This window comes from Kogia breviceps, chromosome 4 (genome assembly GCF_026419965.1).
Source record: "Kogia breviceps isolate mKogBre1 chromosome 4, mKogBre1 haplotype 1, whole genome shotgun sequence".
Lineage (NCBI taxonomy): Eukaryota > Metazoa > Chordata > Mammalia > Artiodactyla > Physeteridae > Kogia > Kogia breviceps.
Window position 1 is genome coordinate 8,459,242 of NC_081313.1, and position 23,970 is coordinate 8,483,211.

General features: G+C 53.2%; 1 protein-coding gene across 1 annotated transcript; it reads left to right on the forward strand.

The window, feature by feature from the left end:
* The first annotated feature begins 425 nt into the window (after window positions 1-425).
* On the forward strand, window positions 426-20,491 carry ROPN1L (rhophilin associated tail protein 1 like). The gene is given in 7 exon segments (XM_059059901.2): window positions 426-1,053; window positions 1,365-1,539; window positions 5,194-5,317; window positions 6,487-6,648; window positions 15,624-15,799; window positions 20,308-20,380; window positions 20,383-20,491. Coding segments are annotated over 6 exon segments (696 nt in total). The 5' UTR covers window positions 426-1,053; window positions 1,365-1,408; the 3' UTR covers window positions 20,413-20,491.
* Window positions 20,492-23,970: the final 3,479 nt, after the last annotated feature.

A 23,970-nucleotide genomic window follows, 5' to 3' on the forward strand; every position in this document is an offset into this window, starting at 1 on the left:
GGGCCTGTTTCATTCAGTGTGGGTGTTAAGGGCAGCTGCAGCAGCCAGCCAGGAGACCCCTAAACTAGGTAGGATTCACACCTTGTACGCTGACCTGGCCAGCATCCACCAGAATGGAAGTTTCTCCTACCCTTGGACCCCAAACTATTGTTATCAGAAAAGGTAGCTTATTTTCTCCTAGACCCGATTAGATTGGCTCAACCGCCCTATCTTACTTAGGAAAACAAGTTAAATAGAATCTTTTAGCTGGAAACTGCCCACTCTCTAAGTGGCTTTTTTTTTTTTTTTTTTTTTTTTTTGCGGTGCGCGGGCCTCTCACTGTTGTGGCCTCTCCCGATGCGGAGCACAGGCTCCCCGTGCCCCTGCATCGGCAGGTGGACTCCCAACCACCACTGCGCCACCAGGGAAGCCCTCTTAAGTGGCTTTTGAACTGCCAATGAGTTCACTAAGTGGTGGCGATTGGGCCACGGGAACAGCGCGTGCGAAGGCGTCGAGGTCAGACACGTCTAGGACAGACGGATAGGGGCGCGTGCAGGATGAACGAAGCAGTCTGGGAAGGCAGGGGCCAGATTCCTTCAGGGAGGCCCGTGCTGCGTGCACAGACCAGACTCCAGGACTTAAACGGCTTCCTACCTTGGAGGACACGAGGCATCTCGTCCCAGAGCTTCACGGAGGCCGTGCAAAGAAAAGGGGGGGGGGGGTCCTTTGTGAAATCGCTGCTCACCTTTGGCAGTGGGAAATCCATCAAAAGGCCCTTTCCTAAGGGAAATGTTCCGCTTGTGCAGCTGTGAGCTATCTGTTAATGCAGAGGGGGCGCCGAAGCCACACTGCTCAGGCGCGTTCCGCCCCCGCCTCCACCACTGGCCTGAGGCTGGTTTCGGTTCGGGGCCTGTGCGCGTGCGCGACGCCAGAGGCGCAGGGCCCGCGCGTGTCTCGGTTGCCTGGATACCGCTGCGAAGCAGTAGCGGCGGTTTGCGCTCCAGTTGCCGGGTAGCGGCCGTTGCTAGAACTGGCGGTTGGTCCTCATTTTCCGAGCAGCCCGAGGAGGAGCGGGTAAGAGCCCTCGTCGGCCGTCCGCGCCTCACGAAGCCGGCCTCTCTCGGCCCGACCCCAAACCTAAGATTCCAGCCGGGCCCTGGCCCCGGCCCCACCCCAAACCCGGGGAAAGGCGGGCGGCCAGGCCTGGCCCCGTTTAAACCCGGAACCCCGACCTGGTTCGGGATCCCGGACCTCGGTCCCGCCCCAGACCCCCGTCCCCCGCCAGGCTCCAAACTCCGGACCCGGGACCCCGGCCCCTGAGCCCCGTGGCCGTCGCGTCTCCCCCGCGCCCCAGGCTGACCAACCCGCCCTTTCTCGCTCCGCAGCACACCTTGATTCTTCCCAGCTTGGTCCTGGTCTGCGGACAGCGATGCCGCTTCCCGACACCATGTTCTGCGCGCAGCAGATCCACATTCCCCCGGAACTGCCGGACATCCTGAAGCAGTTCACCAAGGCTGCGATCCTCACCCAGCCCGCCGACGTGCTGCAGTGGTCCGCGGGGTAAGCGCCCCAGGGCCAGCGCCTGGGAGAGCCGGCCCGTCCCCGTGGCCCAGTCGTGCCTAGTGAATCCTCCTTCCTTAACCAGTGGTCCAGCGCTCGGGACACTTGGGGTACCGGCAAAACTTTCACTTTAGCATTGGTGGTATCCACACCGAAGTATCTATCTAGGAAACATTATGGTTTATTGACCACCAGACCAGAAATTACTGCAAAATGCTCATTTATCTACAAAGCAATGACAGCTCCATTGTTAGAAAGTGGTATTTATGCAGGTAGACTAAAATTTATAAAGCAGTTACACTGGGTAAAAAGTTTCTGCATTGTGTTATAAAGTCAAAGTTTATTTGTGAAATGATTTTTACAAGGAGGAATCTTATGACTATGTTCCTTGTCTTCAGAGAATCCTCCAGGATTAGGTACCTGTTGAGTTTATTGGAACCAGAAGGACTGGTTCATGTTGGGGTAACCATCCCAAGGCTGCTATAATGTTAAACTCTGCCCGGCTTAGTTCACAACACATGAGCCTTCGCAGTTTCTTGCAGCAAACATTCTAACCATTTCCACAATCAGATATTAATACTTTAAAAGTCACAACTCAACAGACCTTAGAACCATTAAAATAAACCCTGTCGATTTTATAGGAAGGCTTTTATCCTTTTGCGGTAAACAAATTCAGACTCGGAAACTCAATTTTGTGGTCCCAAGAATCAGTATAAATTTAACTTAATATTTTTTAGTAACTAGCGTGTCAAATTTTGCTGACCTTCCCTAAACCGTATGACCAAAGTGACTTAGTTTCCTATGACTGCTGTTAACAGATAACCACCAAACATGTTGGCTTAAAACAAGAAACGTTTATTCTCTTACAGTCTGGAAGCCAAAAGTCCAAAATCAGTTTCCCCAGGCTACAGTCAAGATGTTGGTGAGACGTTGCTCTCTCTGGAGGCTCTAGGGAGAGTCTGATCCCTCCCCTTGCCTTTTCCAGCTTCTAGAGCTGCATTCCTCGCATTGTTTGGCTCCTGGCATACCTCCATCGCCAGTACTGTGGCATCCTCACATCTACCTCTGCCTGCCTCTTCTAGGGACACTTGTGATTGCATTTAGGAACCATCCAGGTTGATTAATAATCCAGGATGATTTTCCCATCTCAAAATCCTCACTCACATCTGCAAACTCCCTGTTACCGTGTAAAAGAAGATCCACAGCTTCCAGGATTAGGACCAGGATATCTCTGGGGCCCTTATTGCACCTACTACAAGAGGCTACTGGTTAATCCAGCACTTTGCCTTCTGACAAATGCTTCTGTCTGTTGCTTCTGAAAGACTCTCTCAAGTTTCTTGCCCCAAATTGTGGCCTCTAGTATTAACCATTATTCAAGCGTAAAGAGATACTACTGATTCATAAGAGTTTATTTGTTCTCTACCAAACATTCCAAGATTTAATCTTTTTTTTTTTCTTGGAACATTATATTTGGTAACACTTTAGAGACAACTATTCTAAGATTCACTTTAATTTAAAAGGCTTAATCAAGAAATTTCTGAATGTTTCGTGCAGCTAATTTCTCTAAAGAGAAGTTTTGGAGTTTAGGAGAAAAAGCAAGCATTAATCATGTGTCCCAACTCTCTCAGAACAGAATCTGTTAGGGAGAGATGTTGTTCAGAAGAGGGTGAACTGGTCTTTGAAAGATTTCGTAGCTATTGGGGTTAAGACAAGGCGGAAGAGGAAACAGCATATAACATGAGGGCCACGACAGGAAGGGAAAAGCAGCGGAAAGCAAAGCAGAAAGCCAGGGTGCATCTGGAAGTGCCTGCTGTGGAAGGTTCCAGCAGGCATTCGGGGGAGGGTTCTTCTGAGACGAGCCTCACCCCCAGCCTCTGCCACGACGCAGCGGCTAATTGGCTGTACGTGATTATGTCATTGGGTCCTGAAGGCTTGTGCTCACGTGCACCTTATACTCGAGGGCATGTGACACAAGTTGGCCTGGCCACTCAGACAGGCTTCCTCCGCCTCGGCTCTCTTGCTGCTTTGGAGCGACAGCTCTTTGGGGGGGTGGGGGGCTGTCCTGTGGATAGAGGGTCCTTAGCGGCCTGCTGACCTGCACCCAGCAGGTGCCAGAAGCACCATCCACCCCACGTGGCAACCAGAAATGCCTCCAGACGCTGCCAGTGCCTTCCTGGGGAAGGGGCGCTGCTCTAGAGGCTGGGCCGAGCCTGGTGATTGGTTTGACGGGTGATGAAGAGTAAAGTCTGCGAAATCGTTGAAAACCCTAATTAGGAACAACATGGCAAAGCGACGCACCCCCCTCACCCTGGCCCTTTAGGTCTTCAGGTCCGCGTTTGTCTAACTGCCTCCCTTTTAGCTTTCTCTCAGACTATTAAATTCACGAACTATGACTGGACTTGTCCTAAAAGCATGAAAACAAAGTTGAATTTGAGGGGTGGAGAGAGAAGAAGGGGATGAGATATAAAATTTCTGTTAGCCTAACAAATACCTATTTATCTACATTTTGTTACATCAGAGATGTCTCTGTTTACTCATATCTTTTTTTAAAAATTTATTGGAGTAGAACTGATTTACAGTGTTGTGTTAGTTTCTGCTGTACAGCAAAGTGATTCAGTTCTACATATACATCTATCCATTCTTTTTCAGATTCTTTACCCATATAGGTTATTACAGAATATTGAGCAGAGTTCCCTGTGCTCTACAGTAGGTCCTTGTTGGTTCTCTGTTTTACATAGAGTAGTGTGTATGTTAATCCCAAGCTCCTAGTTTATCTCTCCCCCCACCCGTTTCCCCTTTGGTAACCATCATTACTCATATCTTTTAAATTATTACCTGTGGCCCTGGATGATTTAGTGTTTTGTTTTCCTGGATACGTCATTTCTTTGATGGAGGTAAAGTCATGGGGGCAGCAAATGATGTGGCTTCAGCCGCTGACCCCGGCTGACACGTGCCCAAGGGGGGTGTGAGTTTCGCAGAAGGACCCTGCCTGGCACCCTGCCCCCCTCCAGCCAGAGCCCAGGTGTACACCCCCTCCTGACTTGTGGCCCCAAACTGTCTCTGTGCCCCAGCTTATTCCCAGTTTAAGCAGTAATATCCGTGTCCCAGAAGGGGACAATTAAGGGAAAAAATACTAAAAAAACAAACAAAAAAAACCAGGCAGGAAAAGTGAAGGGTTGAGGGAGGTCCGCACGTGACGTAGCCAAACAGTGATTTCCCTGCTCCGGGTGCCTTAGAGCTGAATAGGCGCAGAGATGCTTGAAATCAAGCCCCTCAAAAAGCAGGGCCAAGCCCCCCAACAGTCCAAGTGGCATGACAGACCATGACCTTGCACTCGGGTCATGCAGGGCCCCGACCTCCACCTCCTCTGGCAGTCTCAGGACTCCGACGGCGTTCGCTGGATAAGTGTAGCACCCGTTCCGGGGGCCCTGAGAGCGGGGCTGCCCTTGTCCACGCTGGGCGGACGCAGAAACTGAGGCATGGGTGGAGGTGAAGTCGGAGAGCTGAGTGGAGGAGCCGGGACAGGAGCTGGGCCAGGGGACGCAGCACTGTCCTCCCTCGTCACTGTCGCCCTCTGGGTTCACTGACAGAAGTGCATGAATTCGGGGGCTGCTTGTGTGCTGATGAGCCTTCTGAGATGCCTGTCGTTGTTAGGTATTTTTCAGCTTTGTCAAGAGGAGATCCACTTCCTGTAAAAGACAGAATCGAAATGCCCATGGCCACTCAGAAAACAGACGCACGCCTGACTCAAGGACTCCTTAAAGTTTTGCACGAGCAGGTATAAGAGTTTGCTATCAGTCAGCTGAACTTGAGATAAAGCCCCGCAGAAAGCTCCACGATCATCCATACAAGCCCCGCCTTCCCTGCAGTAAACCTTCAAGGTTTATTCAAAGAAGGAATCTTGGATTCAGGGCCTTTCTCTGGTTTAAAGAACCCAAGATAGCTATTCATGATTATATAGAAATATAATTTCTTTAAAATACCGAATTAAGATGCAAGAAGCTGCTAGACTAAAAAAAAGATCTGAAAATACGAAATTTTAGACATGGGAGTTGCATATTTCCTTCTTGAAATATGTGTTTATAAAAACTATGCTAATGTAATAATCCGCCACCTTCTTCATCTGAAAGACAGATTGCCCTCGGGCGTCTGCTTTCCAGCCCTCCTGAGAGCCCTCCAGACCCACCATCTCACTTGGAAAGTTCATAGAAAGTGTATTTTATCTGAATGATTGGGCTGTGTCGCGAAAAACAACATCAGTGGTATAACCCCGAGTTTTAAAGCGACTCGTCCCCATTATACATCTCGAAGTCCCGTGTTCCTGTCTGGGGTGCGGTGACTTCTGGAAACGAGATTTTCCCGTTTCTAGTTTTTCTAGATTTTCCCATGTCTGGTTTAAGGGAAGACGAATAACCGCTGCAAGGGGTAGTTTGGGAAAAGACACGCTAAAGTTGTTCAAACCTCGTGCACGCAGAGTATCGCTAGCGGATCACAGGAGTTACCAGTTTTCATACAGGTGTCTAACAGAATAGGAGGAATACATTTATTGTCAGTGTTGAGATGTACCCCATTTAACCGTTAGCATGTTTCAGGGCTGGATTTTATTTGATTTTTTGAAGTTTTACTGGTATTGTGAAGGGTTTCAGGCAGACAGTAGAGACTCATGTACGCCATGTCTGTGTGCCCATTTTATTAAGTCATCACATTATGCCATGTTTGTTCCCCAGTCCTTTTTTCTCTTGAGAAGTAACTTGCTGCCGGTCTCTAGTTCCCAGCCCCCTTCTCTGCCTGTGCAGCCCCTGTCCCCAGACACACAGCCCCCACTCCCCTCCCCAGGGCTACTGGTGCAGTGAATGCAGAGTGCATCTTTGAAAGGGGGTCGGTGCTCTGTACTTCTTGGGGCTTTTAAACTTACGGAGATTGTGTCATGCTGTGTTTTCTAAACAGTGTGGCCACAAGGAATATGTGGAATTAGCAGATCTTGAGCAGAAATGGAAAAATCTGTGCCTGCCAGTAGAAGAATTCAGAGCTCTCTTGCAGTTGGATCCTTGCAAAAACAAAATCGAGGGGATAAAATTTTTAGCGCTTGGATGCAGCATGCTTGGTGGGGTACGTACCTATAAATAACATATTAATAATCGTGTGTGATCATAGGCCTGCCTTAAAAATAATTTAGGTGTCTCAGAAACTGAAGGAACACTTTCATTACTTTAGTAATCTTGTCTTAGAAAGGCAATTTTTTTCAGATGTTTATTGTATTTTAAGCTTATAGTTACTTTAGTTTACAGAAGTACTTATGAATGCCTCAACTTAAAAGATGTTAACGGGCTTCCCTGGTGGCGCAGTGGTTGAGAATCCGCCTGCCGATGCAGGGGACGCGGGTTCATGCCCCGGTCCGGGAAGATCCCACGTGCCGCGGGGCGGCTGGGCCCGTGAGACACAACTACTGAGCCTGCGCGTCCGGAGCCTGTGCTCCACAACGGGAGAGGCCACAACAGTGAGAGGCCCGCGTACCACAAAAAAAAAAAAAAAAAAAAAAAAAAAAAGATGTTAACAGTAGACAAACCATATAGATACTGTTAAAATATGTTTAGTTTTTAGAAGAGAATGCATCAGTGAGTTTTATTAAACTACATGTCACTTGGTAAATGATAATATCTGTTTCTCTCATCTGTGCAAAGAGGCATAAAATTATTTTCTGCTTTAGTTAAAATCTGTTATCAGTAACTAATACTGTAGATACCTTGCTGATGTTAAAAAGTGTAACTCATACAACTTAGGAATGAAGACAGGGGGAATTCCCTGCTGGTCCAGTGGTTCAGACTTCACACGTCCACTGCAGGGGGCATGGGTTTGATCCCCGGTTGGGGAGCTATGATAGAGAATCTCACAAGCCAGGTGGCTCGGCCAAAAAAAGACGATGAAGAAGAGAAAGGAATGAGGACACAGACGTTCCTTAAGGGAGGCGGGTGTGGAAGTCTAAAATCTCTCTTTAGCCTTAGTATTTGAGTCACCCTGTGAGACACAGGGGTCAAGTGCAGGGAAAGTTACCACTTTAAGTTTGTGAAGAAAGGGGTTGAGAAAAGAGAGCTAGCTCCCTTTACTGCAGAGGTGAGCAAAGTTTGATACCCTCTCCCTTCAGTCTTTGGACCCCAGAGCACGTAACTGGCTAACTCTTAGTCCTCACTTCACGGGGTGCCCTCATCTCAGGTCCACGCATCAGCCTCCTTAATTCTGTTTTAACTTTTTTATGTAACACTAGCTCGCATGACCACTAACACAACCAACCGCCTGCAACTAACCTCCAGCCCATCCCCCTGCCGCCCACACCTGAAGCATCAGCTCCCCTGATCTCACGCTTCCCATTGATCCCATATGGACCCCAAGAAATACATCGTTTAATTTTAGTTGGTTTTAACTTTATGTTGTTACTCATCTTCTGGAACTTTTTTTCATTCCCAAGTAGATTTCTCTTTATTCATCTGTGTCATTACAGACGCTGTGGTTCATTCATCTCCTCTGCTGTGTGAATATAGTGCAATTTACTGGTTCTGTTAATGGTCCCCGCGAGAACCTCTGAAACCCCAGTAAAGTCGGGTGTTAGGCTGGTCGCTCCCTTTTGCTGTGTACCTGCCTACAGGCGGTGTTTCCAGTCAGCCATAGAGCGGTCAGCCCTGGGCTGGACACCTCAGACCAAGTTCCCTCCTCTAGGCTCAGAGGCCACCAGGGAGAATCCCAGCGGGGTTTTATTGGAGGAAATTTTTTTTTTATAAATTTATTTATTTTTAATTTATTTTTGGCTGCGTTGGGGTTTTGTTGCTGTGCGCGGGCTTTCTCTAGTTGCAGCGATCGGGGGCTATTCTTTGTTGCGGTGCGCGGGCTTCTCATGGCGGTGGCTTCTCTTGTTGTGGAGCACGGGCTCTAGGTGCGTGGGCTTCAGTAGTTGTGGCACGCAGACTCAGTAGTAATGGCTCACGGGCTCAGTAGTTGTGGCACACGGGCTCAGTAGTTGTGATGCATGGGCTTAGTTGCTCTGCGGCATGTGGGACGTTCCCAGACCAGGGCTTGAACCTGTGTCCCCTGTACTGGCAGGCAGATTCTCAACCACTGTGCCACCAGGGAAGCCCTACTGGAGGAAATTTTATGTTGCTTTGTTCATCTGGAACTCTGGAAGCAAGATGTTAATAATATAAAATTAATAACTAATATGTGATTTTATGGTTTGCTCCTCTAAACTTAGTTGTGAAATTTAGATTTTTATAATGATGAGAAATTAGACTATGTCATATTTGGGGATCCATCTTTGTAATTTCTACCTCCCTAATCAGGAGAATCAGCCACTAGATTTCAAACCAAACCAAGCCTGTTTTGCAAGATAAGACCTCTTACCGTGTGTGAGGTGTGACACTAGATGGAGACATTTGTTAAGGATGGAGCTTCCTTTCTTCTGAAGTGACTGCTGTGGAAGGGACAGGGAAACAGCACACACGCTTCTCTCTTCTTCCTATAACGCGTCACTTACCCCGTCAGCCAGCGTGGGACCCTGCCCCGTCCCCTGAGTAAGCCCTCTGCGCCAGGAGTCTTTGCTCTTGGCCTTTGACTCTCTCCTGGTGCCAGTGGCCCCCTTCTCACTGTGGAAAGCGGGGAACCGTTCATACTTTCATATCCAGGTGAAGTTCACAGCCTGAGGTGCCAGCTCTGCCCTGGCCTGCCCACCCCCCGTACCCCAAGTGCAGGGCTAACGGCCGTGCTCTGGGTCCACGGGGGCCAGGAGGAGCCAGGCCCAAGGCGACGCTTGTTTTGTAGGTGCACCGAGTGCCCGCATTGGCTGGGTAGCTTGGAGATGCCCCCGGAGCACAGTGCTGTGACTTCTGGGGGACGCTTCTCCATCTAGTTTGGCATCTAAGCATTTGTCTTCATGCTTAAGAAAGGAACCCTTCAAAAAGGAGCAGGTGAAGAAGTGAAGCGAGATGCGGAGGAGGAATTGCTCGTGGATGCCTGCTGTCCACCCCGTCGCACGCGGCATTGCCGTGAAGCTGGACGCCGGTCGCTGTGCCTGGACGTGTCGTAGCGGCTCCTGCCGCCCCGTCCACGCCACGGCGCCTCACGGCGTGTAGCTCTGCAGTCGCTCTTCGGAGCCACTCTAGTCGGATGAACCGAGTTCTCCGCAAAGACTGGAACCTCAGATCTCTGAGCCACACGCGTCGTTCACGCGTCGTTCCTTCCACGGACGTTGTCGGTGTGGCTTTGCGTGGGCCTCGCCCTGAGGGCTGAGCATCCCGGCATTTCTGCCCGTGGAGGGACGTCTGGTACCTCCTCGAAGCCCCGAGCGCTCCTCTGGTTCTCACATCGAAGCTTCAGACGGGGTGGGGGAGCGTCGGGGGCTGGCCGTGTCTGTGGGCACCTCTCCGTTGCCGGGCGAAGCGAAAACAAGTCTGTGTTGTGACCTTCACCTTAGGTTTCTGCTGCCCCATCAGTGATCCTAAGCGGTAGAGGTGGATCAGCATTTGTCACCTGTTTTTTTAAGTATGGAGATCTTTTTCGTAATGTAGAAACGTTGTGGCCCAAGTCCCCATGGCCCCCACACACGACTGGCAAAGCCCGTAATGACGAACTACCCACCCGCCTCTAGTTCGGGTTTGAAAAGCCTTTGCACTTCATTCGCGAGAGCGTCCCTCCGTGTGTACAGCTGCCGACATACGCGCGTGTCACGTCATTTCCCATCAGAACGTGCCGCTTACGAACGGCCAGCGTTTCCAGGGTTCTCACCAGGTGCGGGGATGTCCGGAGCCCTCTGTCTGTTTTCCCTTCAGTCCTCCCAGCAGCCCTTGGAGGAGAGGCCCGGTCTCCGAAGCGCAGGGTGGCGAGCTGTGCGGAGAGGCTCGGCGCCGCAGGCGGACGTGGTCGGGCAGGATTCGGACCCAGACCAGGGGCTCCGGAGATGCCGCCACCGGTAGACGCGGGGGACGGAGGGGCCCCTGTGGCCCAGGGAGTGCGCCGCCCTCGGGATGGGACACCATGTCAGAGAGTAACAGCTCCTGGGCCTTCCCACTTGCACCGTTTTCTATCCTCACGTAATCCGCACCCCAGAAATCTTCGTGTGCCTCCCAACAGCCCTGGCTCTGGAGATCTCAGCCCTGCGCCCGCGCCCAGCTGGAGGCTGGTCGCTCCGCCTGCACGCGCCACGGCCACTCCTGCTGCCCCGTCCAGCCCACGGCGTCCGCTCGGGCCGTTGGGCCCGCTGTCTGCGACCTGTCGAGATGCCCTGTGCGCTGCAGGCAGCACCTGGCTCGCCCCGGCCGCTCTCCCGGCCCCCACCCCCACCCCGTTCAGCCTCCCGCTGGGACGCCCACCCCTGCGGCCAGTGCAGACATGTGGCCCCGACGTGAGCGCAGGCGTCCAGCCGCAGGCCTGTTGAGTAACTGCCTCTGCTGACGAGGCAGCTGATCGGGGGCTCCCGGCCCCCCAGGCTGAGCGTCTCCTCTGTGGGGAAGGGGGGTGGGGTCGGCGGATGCCGGGCCTCATAGCCCCTCCGTCCCTTCAGCCTGATGGGCTGGCTTCACTCCAGCGCCATGTCCGGCCAACCAGAGAATGTGTGTCTCCCTCCGGCACCGGCCATAAGCCCCAGGGCCACGTTGTAAATTAGGAAAGCTGCGAGGATAAGGAAACGAAAAGCGTCGCAGGCTTTTTAGTTTTTGGATTTTTAACATCTTGATTGGAGTATAATTGCTTTACATTGTTGTGTTAGTTACTGCTGTATAACAAAGTGAATCAGCTATACGTATACATACATCCCCACGTCCCCTCCCTCTTGCGTCCCCCTCCCACCCTCCCTATCCCTCTAGGTGGTCACAAAGCACCAAGCTGATCTCCCTGTGCCATGCGGCTGCTTCCCACTAGCTATCTAGTTTACGTTTGGTAGTGTGTATATGTCCATGCCACTCTCTCACTTCATCACAGCTTACCCGTCCCCCTCCCCGTGTCCTCAAGTCCATTCTCTATGTCTGCATCTTTATTCCTGTCCTACCCCTAGGTTCTTCAGAACCATTTTTTTTTCAGATTCCATATATGTGTGTTAGCATATGGTATTTGTTTTTCTCTTTCTGACTTACTTCACTCTGTATGACAGACTCTAGGTCCATCCACCTCACTACAAATAACAATTTTGTTTCTTTTTATGGCTGAGTAATGTTCCATTGTATATCTGTGCCACCTCTTCTTTAGGATTCTCTATGTATAGCATCATGCCATCTGCAAACAGTGACACCTTTACTTCTTCTTTTCTGATTTGGATTCCTTTTATTTCTTTTTCTTCTCTGATTGCTGTGGCTAAAACTTCCAAAACTATGTTGAATAATAGTGGTGAGAGTGGGAAACCTTGTCTTGTTCCCAATCTTAGTGGAAATGGTTTCAGTTTTTCACCATTGAGAATGATGTTGGCCCGGGGTTTGTCATAAAAGGCCTTTATTATGTTGAGGTAAGTTCCCTATATGCCTCCTTTCTGGAGGGTTTTTATCATAAATTGGTGTTGAATTTTTTCAACAGCTTTCTCTGCATCTATTGAGATGATCATATGGTTTTTCTCCTTCCGTTTGTTGATATGGTGTATCACGTTGATTGACTTGCATATATTGAAGAATCCTTGCATTTCTGGGATAAACCCCACTTGATCATGGTGTATGATCCTTTTAATGTGCTGTTGGATTCTGTTTGCTAGTATTTTGTTGAGGATTTTTGCATCTATGTTCATCAGTGATATTGGCCTGTAGTTTTCTTTCTTTGTGACCTCTTTGTCTGGTTTTGGTATCAGGGTGATAGTGGCCTCGTAGAATGAGTTTGGGAGGGTTTCTCCCTCTGCTATATTTTGGAAGAGTTTGAGAAGGATAGGTGTTAGCTCTTCTTTAAATGTTTGATAGAAATTGCCTGTGAAGCCATCTGGTCCTGGGCTTTTGTTTGTTGGAAGGTTTGTAATCACACTCTCGACTTCAGTGCTTGTGATTAGTCTGTTCATATTTTCTATTTCTTCCTGGTTCAGTCTCAGCAGGTTGTGCACTTCTAAGAATTTGTCCATTTCTTCCAGGTTGTCCATTTTATTGGCATAGAGTTGCTTGTGGTAATCTCTCATGATCCTTTGTATTTCTGCAGTTTCAGTTGTTACTTCTCCTTTTTCATTTTAATTCCGTGTCTCAGGCTTTTTAAAACTGAGATTTGGAGTCAGTGCCGCTGTGTGACCCTGAGCTCAGGCCACAGGGCGGGAGAGAGACCCCCATGGTCCTGACTCTGTTCAAAGGGTCAGTCAGGATATTGTTCTCATTGCTATTTTCCTGCAGCTAAAAGGGACGTGGTGGGAGCTGTGAGGTGGCTGTTGGTGTCATCACGAGAGCAGCTGTAATTCTGGAACTGGAAAAACCCACGGAACTGGCACTGGAGATGCTCAGGAGGCCGCAGCGCCCGTGTTTCTCACGCGTGTCCACTTGGATTTGAGATCTGGCTCAGGCGTGCACGCTGGGCTGCAGACAGTGCAGCCACCTCCTCCTGGACGAATTTCCAGCCAGAGAATAATGGGCAGGCGGTTGGAGAAGGGGGCGCTGGCCAGGGAGGGGACCACGCTTGTGGCTGATGAGCAAGTAGCCTGACAGCCCACAACGCTTGGAAGTGAGGAATCTGTTGTAGGAAACAAAGTCTCCAAACCAGGCAAGGTGCCTCATGAATCCTTTTGGGTGTAAAAATTGCTGCAAATCTTTTTGTCAGAAACGTCAACACTGGTAATGTCATCTCGCCTTTGCAGAGGGAAGTGATGCCAGAACACTTTGATGTGTTTTTTTCCTTAAATAACTCTTCCTCGGAAGCGCTGGAACATCAGTCACCCAGCGCTCCTGTGCAGGCTCCTCGCCAGCTACCTCCCCCCACCGCCCCAGGCCCCGTGGTCCCACCCTCGTGACGACTGCCCTCCACTGTGTGGGCTAAAACAGCAGCATGTAATGTAGCAATGCGTCCCTGAGACGTTTCAAGCAAGGAGCCGGTAAAATACACAATTCTGTTTTCACCAAGTCCGCCCTCAGGACAGCCTTTCGGGGGCCCGGCATGGGCAGTGGTCCTTGGAGAGATGAATGCCATCATTTTTCTAACTAGAGCGTTGCTCTGCCCCAGAGTTGGGCTGATGTCAGGACTGCACCATTGTCACAACCCCCCCCACCGGTGCATTCTGTCTCAGCAGGGCCGTTGGTCGGGGTGGGGCACGGCTGGTAGCTTTGCAGATGTCCCGAGTCCCAGCTGATGGCGACGCGGGAGATATGCTCCTGTGGTCCAGCCGAATGCCTGGAATCCAGGCACGTGTAAGCCCTGTCACTTGCTCCCCGAGCCAGCCCAGTGGCTGTTGGTGGCGGTGGAATGTGGGGGTCACGGCCAAGCTCAGGAGGTCGGCTGCCTGCGTCCCGTCCCAGTTGGCTTACCTGGGGCAAGTTACTCAGCCTCTCTGGGCCCCCTTGGCCTCGTCTCATGAGGTCACCGTAACGAGGAAATGAGATACCAAGTCAGGCTTTCAGAGGGTCCCTGGGACGTGGAGGGTGCCAGCCACTCGCAACTTCTGTGCAAGAACCTCATTTCAGTCCCCCTGCCTTTCCCCTCCTGCTGCCGGAAGCACAGGTGACTTTTTCTGCGATACTGACCGTGAGAACCTGGTCCAGCCCCTGGCGCTTGACGCAGCAAGCTGCCGCGTTGTAAGAGGACCTCAGGGAGACCCCTGTGTCGGGAACCGCAGGCAGCCTTTCAGAGCTCGGGGGGATCTCCGGCCAACAGCCGGCAAAGGGCCAGCCCCCCTCCAGTCCTACGGCCCCAGGGAGTGAGCTCTGCCCTTCCCTAAGGACGGCTGCAAGTGGATCCCTCACCAGTCGAGCCCCTGGATGAGAACCAAACCCTGGCTGCCACCTGATTGGAGCCTCACAGAGGGCCGGCGAAGCAGTGCCGAGGCTCCTGACCCACAGAGGCTGAGAGAGAACGAATGTGTTGTTTAAGATTTACACAGAGCTGGCTCCAGCCCTTTGCGTGTCCCTGAGGCCATGGGATGTACTTCCCCCACAGTCACTGTTCTGGTCAAGCAGGTCTGCGTGTGACTTTCCCTAAACCTGCACCTTTCCCCGGGGGACTGTCCTCTGTAGCCATCCCACTGGTTTTTTCCTGCTGCTTCTCCTTGTGAGCGCAGCCCAGATTCATTCCCACGGGAGCTTCTCTGGAGGGTTCTAGTCTGTCTCCTAGGCTTGCTGTCTGAGCTCTGTCCTCCCTACGGTGGCAGCCGCTCCATGTTAGCGCCACCAGGGACATCCCAAGTCATTCCCATTAAAAAAATTTTTTTAATTCTTTTATTTTTTTTTTCCCCATTAGACTTTTTTCTATTAAGGTATAGTTGATTTACAGTGTTGTGTTAATTTCTGATGTAACAGTCATTCCCATTTAACATAAAATAAAATCTGGGGGCTTCCCTGGTGGCGCAGTGGTTGAGAATCCACCTGCCAATGCAGGAGACATGGGTTCAATCATTGGTCTGGGAAGATCCCACATGCCGCAGAGCAACTAAGACCGTGCACCACAGTACTGAGCCTGCGCTCTAGAGCCCGTGAGCCACAACTACTGAGCCCACATGCCGCAACTACTGAAGCCCATGTGCCAAGAGCCCATGCTCCGCAATGAGAGAAGCCACTGCAATGAGAAGCCTGCGCACTGCACTGAAGAATAGCCCCCACTCGCTGCAACTAGGGAAAGCCCACGTGCATCAATGAAGACCCAATACAGCCAAAGATAAATAAAATAAATAACTCTATTTTTTAAATAAATAAATAAATAAAATAAAATGAAATCTGGGAATCAAATTTTTTTCAGGCTAATTACAGTACATCCCGATCAACCCTTTTCTTTTTCTTTCTTAAGGCAATTAGAAATTCCCCTAGTTCTTCATTCAGACCGAGAACGTACTTTTAGGAGACCTTCTGTAAAAATGTACTCAGGTGTTTGTTCTGCTGCTGCGTTTCCTTTCAGTGTAGCGAATACCGGTAGTAACCGCTTCTCCACTTGGTTTGTGGTGTTTCTAGTCATTGAACACTGCGATGAAGCACCTGTGCGAGATCCTGACCGCTGACCCCGAGGGGGGGCCTGCGCGCATCCCCTTTGAGACTTTCTCCTACGTCTACCGTTACCTGTCGGGACTCGACTCGGATATCCCTGCGTCGGACACGGAGTCCTACCTCTCCTCTCTGAAGGACAGCGTGTAAGTGCTCGCGGGCCCAGGAACGCAGGCGTCTCGGGGGCGGGACGACTTCCTTCTTCCCGGTCTTCTCTGCTCTCAGATCACGTGGTACCCGCGAACCCGGCCTTCTGTAGAAGGGAAGGCGGCACACGCTGTGCCCCGAGGGGTCACTTAGCGATGCTGAGGATGCCCGGGCCTCGGGAGGCTGTGCCGCTCTCTGCAGACTTCAGAGGGAGACAACTTATCCCGTCCTTAAGAAACATGTCTGCAAAACGCATCTTGATTCTTAAACACGGGATGTCACATGGTTTAAAACCGGGGCATGTTCAAAAGTAAGAATTCGTTTCTCAGCACTGAAACACCGAATGGGTCCCGGCAGGTGGAGGGCGTGAGTGAGGAGCGACCCCGTGCCCCCTGCCCTCCCCCGCCCCGTGCTGTGCTGCCTGGGGGGGGGGGGGGTGGCGCGGGCGGAGAGCCGCCCCTCTAAGTGGGGGGGACGCGGGGGGAGGGCCGCCCCTCTAAGTGGGGGGGACGCGGGGGGAGGGCCGCCCCTCTAAGTGGGGGGGGACGCGGGGGGAGGGCCGCCCCTCTAAGTGGGGGGGGACGCGGGGGGAGGGCCGCCCCTCTAAGTGGGGGGGGACGCGGGGGGAGGGCCGCCCCTCTAAGTGGGGGGGACGCGGGGGGAGGGCCGCCCCTCTAAGTGGAGGGGGACTCGGGGGGAGGGCCGCCCCTCTAAGTGGGGGGGGACGCGGGGGGAGGGCCGCCCCTCTAAGTGGGGGGGGACGCGGGGGGAGGGCCGCCCCTCTAAGTGGGGGGGACGCGGGGGGAGGGCCGCCCCTCTAAGTGGGGGGACGCGGGGGGAGGGCCGCCCCTCTAAGTGGGGGGGGACGCGGGGGGAGGGCCGCCCCTCTAAGTGGGGGGGGACGCGGGGGGAGGGCCGCCCCTCTAAGTGGGGGGGGGACGCGGGGGGAGGGCCGCCCCTCTAAGTGGGGGGGGACGCGGGGGGAGGGCCGCCCCTCTAAGTGGGGGGGGACGCGGGGGGAGGGCCGCCCCTCTAAGTGGGGGGGGACGCGGGGGGAGGGCCGCCCCTCTAAGTGGGGGGGGACGCGGGGGGAGGGCCGCCCCTCTAAGTGGGAGGGACGCGGGGGGAGGGCCGCCCCTCTAAGTGGGAGGGACGCGGGGGGAGGGCCGCCCCTCTAAGTGGGGGACGCGGGGGGAGGGCCGCCCCTCTAAGTGGGGGGGACGCGGGGGGAGGGCCGCCCCTCTAAGTGGGGGGGGTCGCGGGGGGAGGGCCGCCCCTCTAAGTGGGGGGGGTCGCGGGGGGAGGGCCGCCCCTCTAAGTGGGGGTCGCGGGGGGAGGGCCGCCCCTCCAAGGGGGTGGACGGTGCTGCTCCGGGCAAGCCAAGCGGGAGGAGGAGGCCCCGTGCTGAGAGGGCAGCCCCCCAGGCTGCCCGGCCTCCCAGTGCCGCCCCTGTGCCGGGATGCAGTCGGGGTTCAGATCACGAGAGAGCCAGGGCTGGGAGCTGGCGATGGTGACGGCGACAGCCCCGCCGCCGGGCCGCTGAGAGCCCACGCCCGGCAGGCCCGTCACCACCTCCCAGGCTCGGGCCCCTCCACCGTCCCCAACCACCCACGTCTGGGGTGCCCCGGGGCCGACCTCTCAGCCCTCCCTGTCCCTCCCTCCAAAGCCCTTCCTCCCCTCCCCCTTCAGAAGCGCACCCCCTTGAGGACCCCGCCACCGAACTGGGCCTCCAGACCCCGTCCTCCCATTTTTCTTCCCTCCTGTCCGTCATCCACCGACTTGGCAACCTCTCCCCTCCTCCTCGAAGCTGCGGCGCCTCGGTCCCTCTCCGCCTCTCCTCGCACCCTCAGCCGGCCCCGCGCTCTGACCCGTCGGACCTCCATGGGGCGGCCGCGCCTCCTTCATCCTCCTGGGCCTCCCCGTCTCCCCGGACACCGCGACTCCCTGGCCCTCTCCTCGCCCGTCCCAGGGGGATCTGCCCGCTGCCAGCCGTCGCCCCTCCCTGAGCCTCCTCTTTCCCGAGCCCCCACCCCCACCCCGTGCCGCCCGCTCACGATGACAGGCCCGAGGAGGGGGCCTGGCGTCCTGCTGAAGCCGTCTGACCTGGGACCGTCCTGCTTCCTTCCCCGATCAGGCCCCAGAGCGGCTCCCACTCACACACTGACCAGAGCCCCCCTGTCCCCCGCCCTCTGGCCAGCCTCCGAGCCCGGCCCTCCGTGCCCCTCTCCTGTCCCCTTCCCGCGGGGACCCCAGCCCCCCCGGCGCGCGGCCTCTGTGTGGCCTCTGACCTCCGCACTCGGATGTCGCAGCGCCCGCTCGCCCTCTCCTGGGCCGTGTAGGTGGGTCCGCTGCACACGTCAGGCTTATTAACACGTCCCCAAAGCACTCCATGTCCCCCGGACCTTCCCTCCGCAGTTCTGCTCCCCGCTTGTGGACCGCGTCACCGTCCCCCCACTAGGTCAGGACAAGACGTGGCTGACCCTCGACGGAAGCCCCTCCCCCCCGGCCCCGCTGCTGCCCCTGGTTCTGGCCCCAGCGGCTCTCCCGCCTGCACCTCCCCGGCTCGGCCGTTCCCCCGACGGCGGCCACCGTCCCGGGAATGGTGACTCGAGTCACGTCCCCGCCACGCCTTCCCGGCCTCTCGCCCGCAGCGGCCGATCCCTGCCCGCCCCGCCGCGCTTCGCCTGGTGAGCGCTGCCTGTGTCTCTCCCGCCCGCGGCACTTCGGCCACACGCCGCCCTGGGTTTGGAGAAGACAAAGCTCGCCCCGAGTCCAGGCCTTTGCCCTGGCCTCGGACACCGCGCCCGTCTGCACGGCTGCCCTCCCCGAAGGGGCTCTGCCCATGAGGCGGCACCTTCCGCCCTCGGTCCCTCCGTGAAGCCGTCTTCCGTGCTGCGTGTGGAGCACAGCCGTGCGGCAGGTTCAGCAGCCTGGGGTGGCGTCTGCACGCGGAGCCGTGCTGGGGGGACGTGGGTGGATGCACCCCACGCGTGGTGGCGGTGGAGGGGCGCGGGAGCCTCTAAGGAGTTCGGGTTATGTCTGGCGGCACTGGGGAGCCACAGAAGGCCCCAGGGGGCGTGGTGGTGGATTTTGCTTAGAAGGCCCCTTGAGCAGCAGATGTAAGGAGACTAGCCAGGAGGCTTCTGCGAGGGTCTGGAAGAGAGCTGACAAAGAAGGGAGAGGCTTTGTAGTGCCGCCCGGATTTGGGTGGCTGACTGGAGGTGAGGAGTGAGGGGAGACAGCCTTCCAGGACTGCCCGAGGGGCTCCCGCCCGAGCGGATGTTTGTGTCTCTCCCAGGACGGACCTGGGGGCGGCAGGACCTGTGAGCGGACGGGCCTGTGGCGGCGGCGGGGCGGGGGGCTGCGGGGCGTGTCAGGGCGCTCAGGCCCGGGCTGGGGTCTTCCCAGGGGGGCGCCGGGCGTCCCCGTGTGAGGAGAGCACCAAGGCTGGGGCAGCGGAAGCCCAGCCTTTTGGGGGGGGGGCAGTGAGTAAGGAGGACCTGAAGCAGGAAGAGTGAAGCGGGGGAAGTGACGCCAGGAACGGCTTGGGGGCGGGGGCGGGGGGCCTTGTCCGGAGCGGCAGACCCCACAGCTGTGCCTTACGCTGGCCGCAGAGGTCACTGTGCCCCCGGCACAGGTGATTTCCGAGGAGTGATGGGGACAGAGGAGGTGAAGTGTGGCCTCCAGCTACCCACGCGGGTACAGCTCACGCTCCCAGGAAACGGGGGAGGTGGGCTCGACCTCCGCAGGGCGGGGCTGAAGGTAAAAAGAGGGGCATTTAACTGCCGACTGGGAGGTCGGGGTTATAACCTGGTGTTTGAAAATACAAAGACAGTGACGGGATTCCCCCGCTCCGGAGCAGAGGATGGTCCGCTCCCCACCCGCCCTGTCGCCAAGCGGCCACACTGGGAGGCTCCCCCACACGTGTGGTTCCCCTGGGCCCGTGAGAGGTGGTTCCTTTTTACGGTAAAATATATTTTAGAACCACTAACTTGTGTTCCTTTTACTTTTAAATACGAGCCCTCAAGACAGCTCTCATTTTCCCACTCACGTGGGAAATCAACATTGTTACAGTTCAGTGTTTTTACATCTACTAAGTTGCTAGTAGAAATTTACTAATGTTCACCATCTTTTATCTATAGATAAAAAGTCAAAAGTTATACTCTTATCAGTGCCAAAGTTTCATAGACTTAAGACAGTCCTTTGAGTTTTACAGGACCAACGCTTAAAATAGAAAGATACTTTTGTTATACTAGTGACTAAAATTTGAGTTGTCAATAAAGAAAAAACTGCAAACATAGTACTGAGTTTTTCACCTAGAAAGATATGTGCGTTTTTTGTAAAAGAGAATAGAGTGCTCTATTTTTAGAGGTAAGAATTACTGATTTGAGACCATAAATGATCAATTTTTTAAGGTAAAACTTATAAATTATACTGTATTCCATAAAAATTGTATTGTGTGAAGTAAGAAATTACTAATAAGTGTCTTTATCTGTTTCCAATTTAGAGACTCTAGAAAGAATGGCATGATAGGACTTTCAGATTTTCTTCGTTCTAAAGAGGAAAATTTAGAAAACCTCGAAAAGAAAACTCAGAAGACATGGGCCATTAATACAGAGAAGAACACATTGTAATGTCAAAATAGTGCTTTTTAAAACCTTGGCATCAAATACAACTTGTCGTTCACCACATGCATATGTAGTGTGAGTTCTTCTTGTAATGGAATGTGACCAGTGCATCGTGGGGCCCTATTTAATCATTATTCTTCACCGTGTTCTCCTAAGAACCTTAAATGCAAAATATTCATGGCAGTGAAATGATCTGAGTGAAACAACGTTTGGATGCTGCAGAGTAGGAAGGGGAGTGGGCAGTTTAAAATCAGCTGTATCTCTTCTTCTTTCAAAACTCCTGGGCATCAGGAAGGCAGACGCTCTCTGCTCCCTGGCAGCCACACCTAAGGCTCCTGGGAGGAGCGTCTTCCACTGAAGCTGGGTCTTCTCTGTGACAGGAGGGCCTGGAGGACTCACTGGCTGGGAAGCAAACTAGGCCAGCAACTTGGACCAGCACTTGGTCCACTGGACAGAGATAAGCATTGAGATCCTTTCTTTGCTTTCTTGATATAAAGTCTTCAAAATGACAGTGTCAGTGAATACATCTCAGATTATTTTTCTGAGAACTTGGGAGTGGTTTGGCTTGTTGGCTCTCTGCAGATTTGTTACCATGCTAGTAAATTTTATCGGTGTTCAAAGACTTGTGAAAACCCAAAGTTAGGAGATGCAGTTGTTATCTAAAGAAGTGTGTCATTTTTTGCACTGAAAGGTGTGAAGTATATTTTTCATCTGGACACTAAGCTACTGTATCTGAGGTGATCTTTTTCCTGGACTTACTGTCACCCTTGCAGTGAACCGTCGATATAGAGAGACTATTCGTAAAATTACAAGAAACTTTTCAGAGTTGGAGTTTTAAGAGCTTTTGCAATTTTTGAGTTGCTTTAAACCTTCTCAAAGTTTGATTTCCCCAAAGAAGTATTTCTCTCCTTCTAATCATAAAGCCTCCATGCACGGGGATAAGTGGAAAGACACCTTAGGTTTTGTATGAGTGCAGTGGTAAGTCGTGTGGAGTGACCAGATGTGTGCAGGGGAAGCACTGCGGCAGGAAGGGGCGTGCAAAGGAAGACACACAAACGGTGCTTGGACATCCCGTGCACCTGACACAGACCCAACAAAGGCGCAGAGGGTTTTGGGGGGGGGTTGTTTATTTTTGCGGGACGCGGGCCTCTCACTGTTGTGGCCTCTCGCGCTGCAGAGCACAGGCTCCGGACACGCAGGCTCAGTGGCCATGGCTCACGGGCCCAGCCGCTCCGTGGCACGTGGGATCTTCCCAGACCGGGGCACGAACCCGTGTCCCCTGCATCGGCAGGCAGACTCTCCACCACTGTGCCACCAGGGAAGCCCAGGTTTTGTGTTTTTTAAAGCCAATCAGCCACCTCAGGAGGCACACGTGAGGCAGAGAGCACAGGACATTTGCATGTGACAAAGGGAAGAGACGTTGTCCGGCTATCGGGACAGAAAAGGGACAACTTAATATGATGGATTCATAGCCGCTCCTCCGAGGGCACCACGAACGGATGGAGGACTTGGGAGAGGCTCCCCACCTGAGCTGGGGCTGGGGGGCAGCTCTGGAGAGTGACCTGCCTGCAGGGTTTGCAGGGACTGAGCTGCCTAGAGTGTCACTGGACCCATTGGAGGTCGGCAGGGTACCTGGGTGAACAAACTGCTAGACTGCCGTCCAAGTTGGGCGTGGAACTGACAAGGAACGTTGAGGTATAAAGGCCACAAAGTAGCATCCTCAGGGAATATTGTTCCAATGAAGCCTTCCTGAGGAAGCTGCTAGAGAAGTTCAGACAAAGAGATTGGAGAGGTCAACATAAGGACCAGTGTATACGGAATGTATATTTCTCCATAGAACTGAGACTAAATGATGGTGATAAAGGATGTGCTATCGTGTATAATGGCTGTGCGTGCTGACAACACAGGGACATAACATCTATCGAATATCGGAGACTGGGGGGTTTATGTGAAAAGAATCAGCTGATTGTCTGATTGTCATATAATTGTTAACCAGAAGTAAACCAACATTCATATCAGATATCTGGGGGATGGAGAGGGAAGAAGAGTTTTCTAGCCAATTTCAATACTGATCATTGTAGAGAACCAACACACACAGCCTGAAAAGAAAAGATTAAGGATATTATCTAGAGACGCATACGGTAATCATTACAGCAGAAATACAAACCTTCCTAAATACCAATATAAATAGACAGGTAGGTAGGTAAAAAGAGAGAACCTCTGAAAGCTGAACCAAAACATAAAAAAATGTTTACGTATAGGAGGGAGGCCGGGAGGGAACAGATGGAGGAGGCTGGAAGCTGGTCTTCTCTGAAAGTCCCTTTTTGTTGATTTTGGAATCCTGTAAGTATTTTACATAATTATAAAACAAAATTACATTTTTTTAAAAGTCCCTGAAAATTGAAAATACAATGAAACCAATGAACTTGACTGTGTATCAAGTCGGTGGTGTAACCACAGGAACGATTCCAAGTGACGTTACAACAAGTCACTTGAACATTCCTAGTGGAATATACAGTAACAAACAGAAGTTACAAAACAGTTAAAAATCCCAAACTGTTTTCAGTGATCAGTGTTGGTAGTAATGAGATAAGTGAGTATTTCGGTGTCAGTAAGAACCTGGATTTTTGTCCAGGAATGGAGGAATGAAGAAAGAAAGATAAGGTTAAGTCAAAATCCTGTGGTCCTGAGTTGGAACTGGAGCATCTGTATGAAATCATCCTCCCTGTCCACTGGAAAGGCCTAGAAGCAGCCATGCATCCAGTCATCGGGGAGTAGACCTAACAGCCAGGTGTGGTCCTTAAATCCCTCTATCCACGGAAAGGAGCTGGGGCTCCTTGAAGCAGAACTGATCCGGGCCTTGGGCAGGGAACGTGCGAGGTGAAGCCCAGAACAAAGTGTCGTACTAGCAACAGGCTGTAATGGACTTCCGGGTCCGGGTCAAAAGTCAAGTTGAATGAACTTCCGTTTGCCCTGCTCTTCAGGAATCCATCTCTATGACCGCCCTCCAGCAAAACGGAAGGTTCCTTGCCACTCTGGCTGGCTCCCCGGGGCTGCACCATTTTCTCCATTTCCCTCTAAAAATGTGCTCTCCGCAGGGGGCCATGAGTCTCTAAACCGACTCCAGGTCAGAGAGGAGAGGGCCCCTCGTGGGCGGTTGCGCCCCAGGAGCCCGGCCCGCTGCTTCCCGGAGGCCCCTGCCGCCTGGCCCAGCGGGAAGACGGGCGCTCAGCCATCAGACTGTCGCCAAGCTGGCCGCTGAGCGGCTTAAACAAGGTGCCCTTCTAGGGGCTGAGGACCGAGAGTGGGCCCCTCCCAAGCTTACAGGGGCCCAGGACTACTCTGGGGCCTGTTTGCTAACAAGTGTCTGTCCATTGGGCAGAATTTGGGGTGAGACTTGCTTTCACTGTAACTGTCTAGTGGGGGGGGGGGCTACGGGGGGACATAGAGCACCTCCTCTTGTCGGTGGCGGCCACCCCCCTTCACCAAGAGAGCCTCATCAGATTTCTGACCAGCCAAAGTGGCTTAGGTCAAGAAGATAC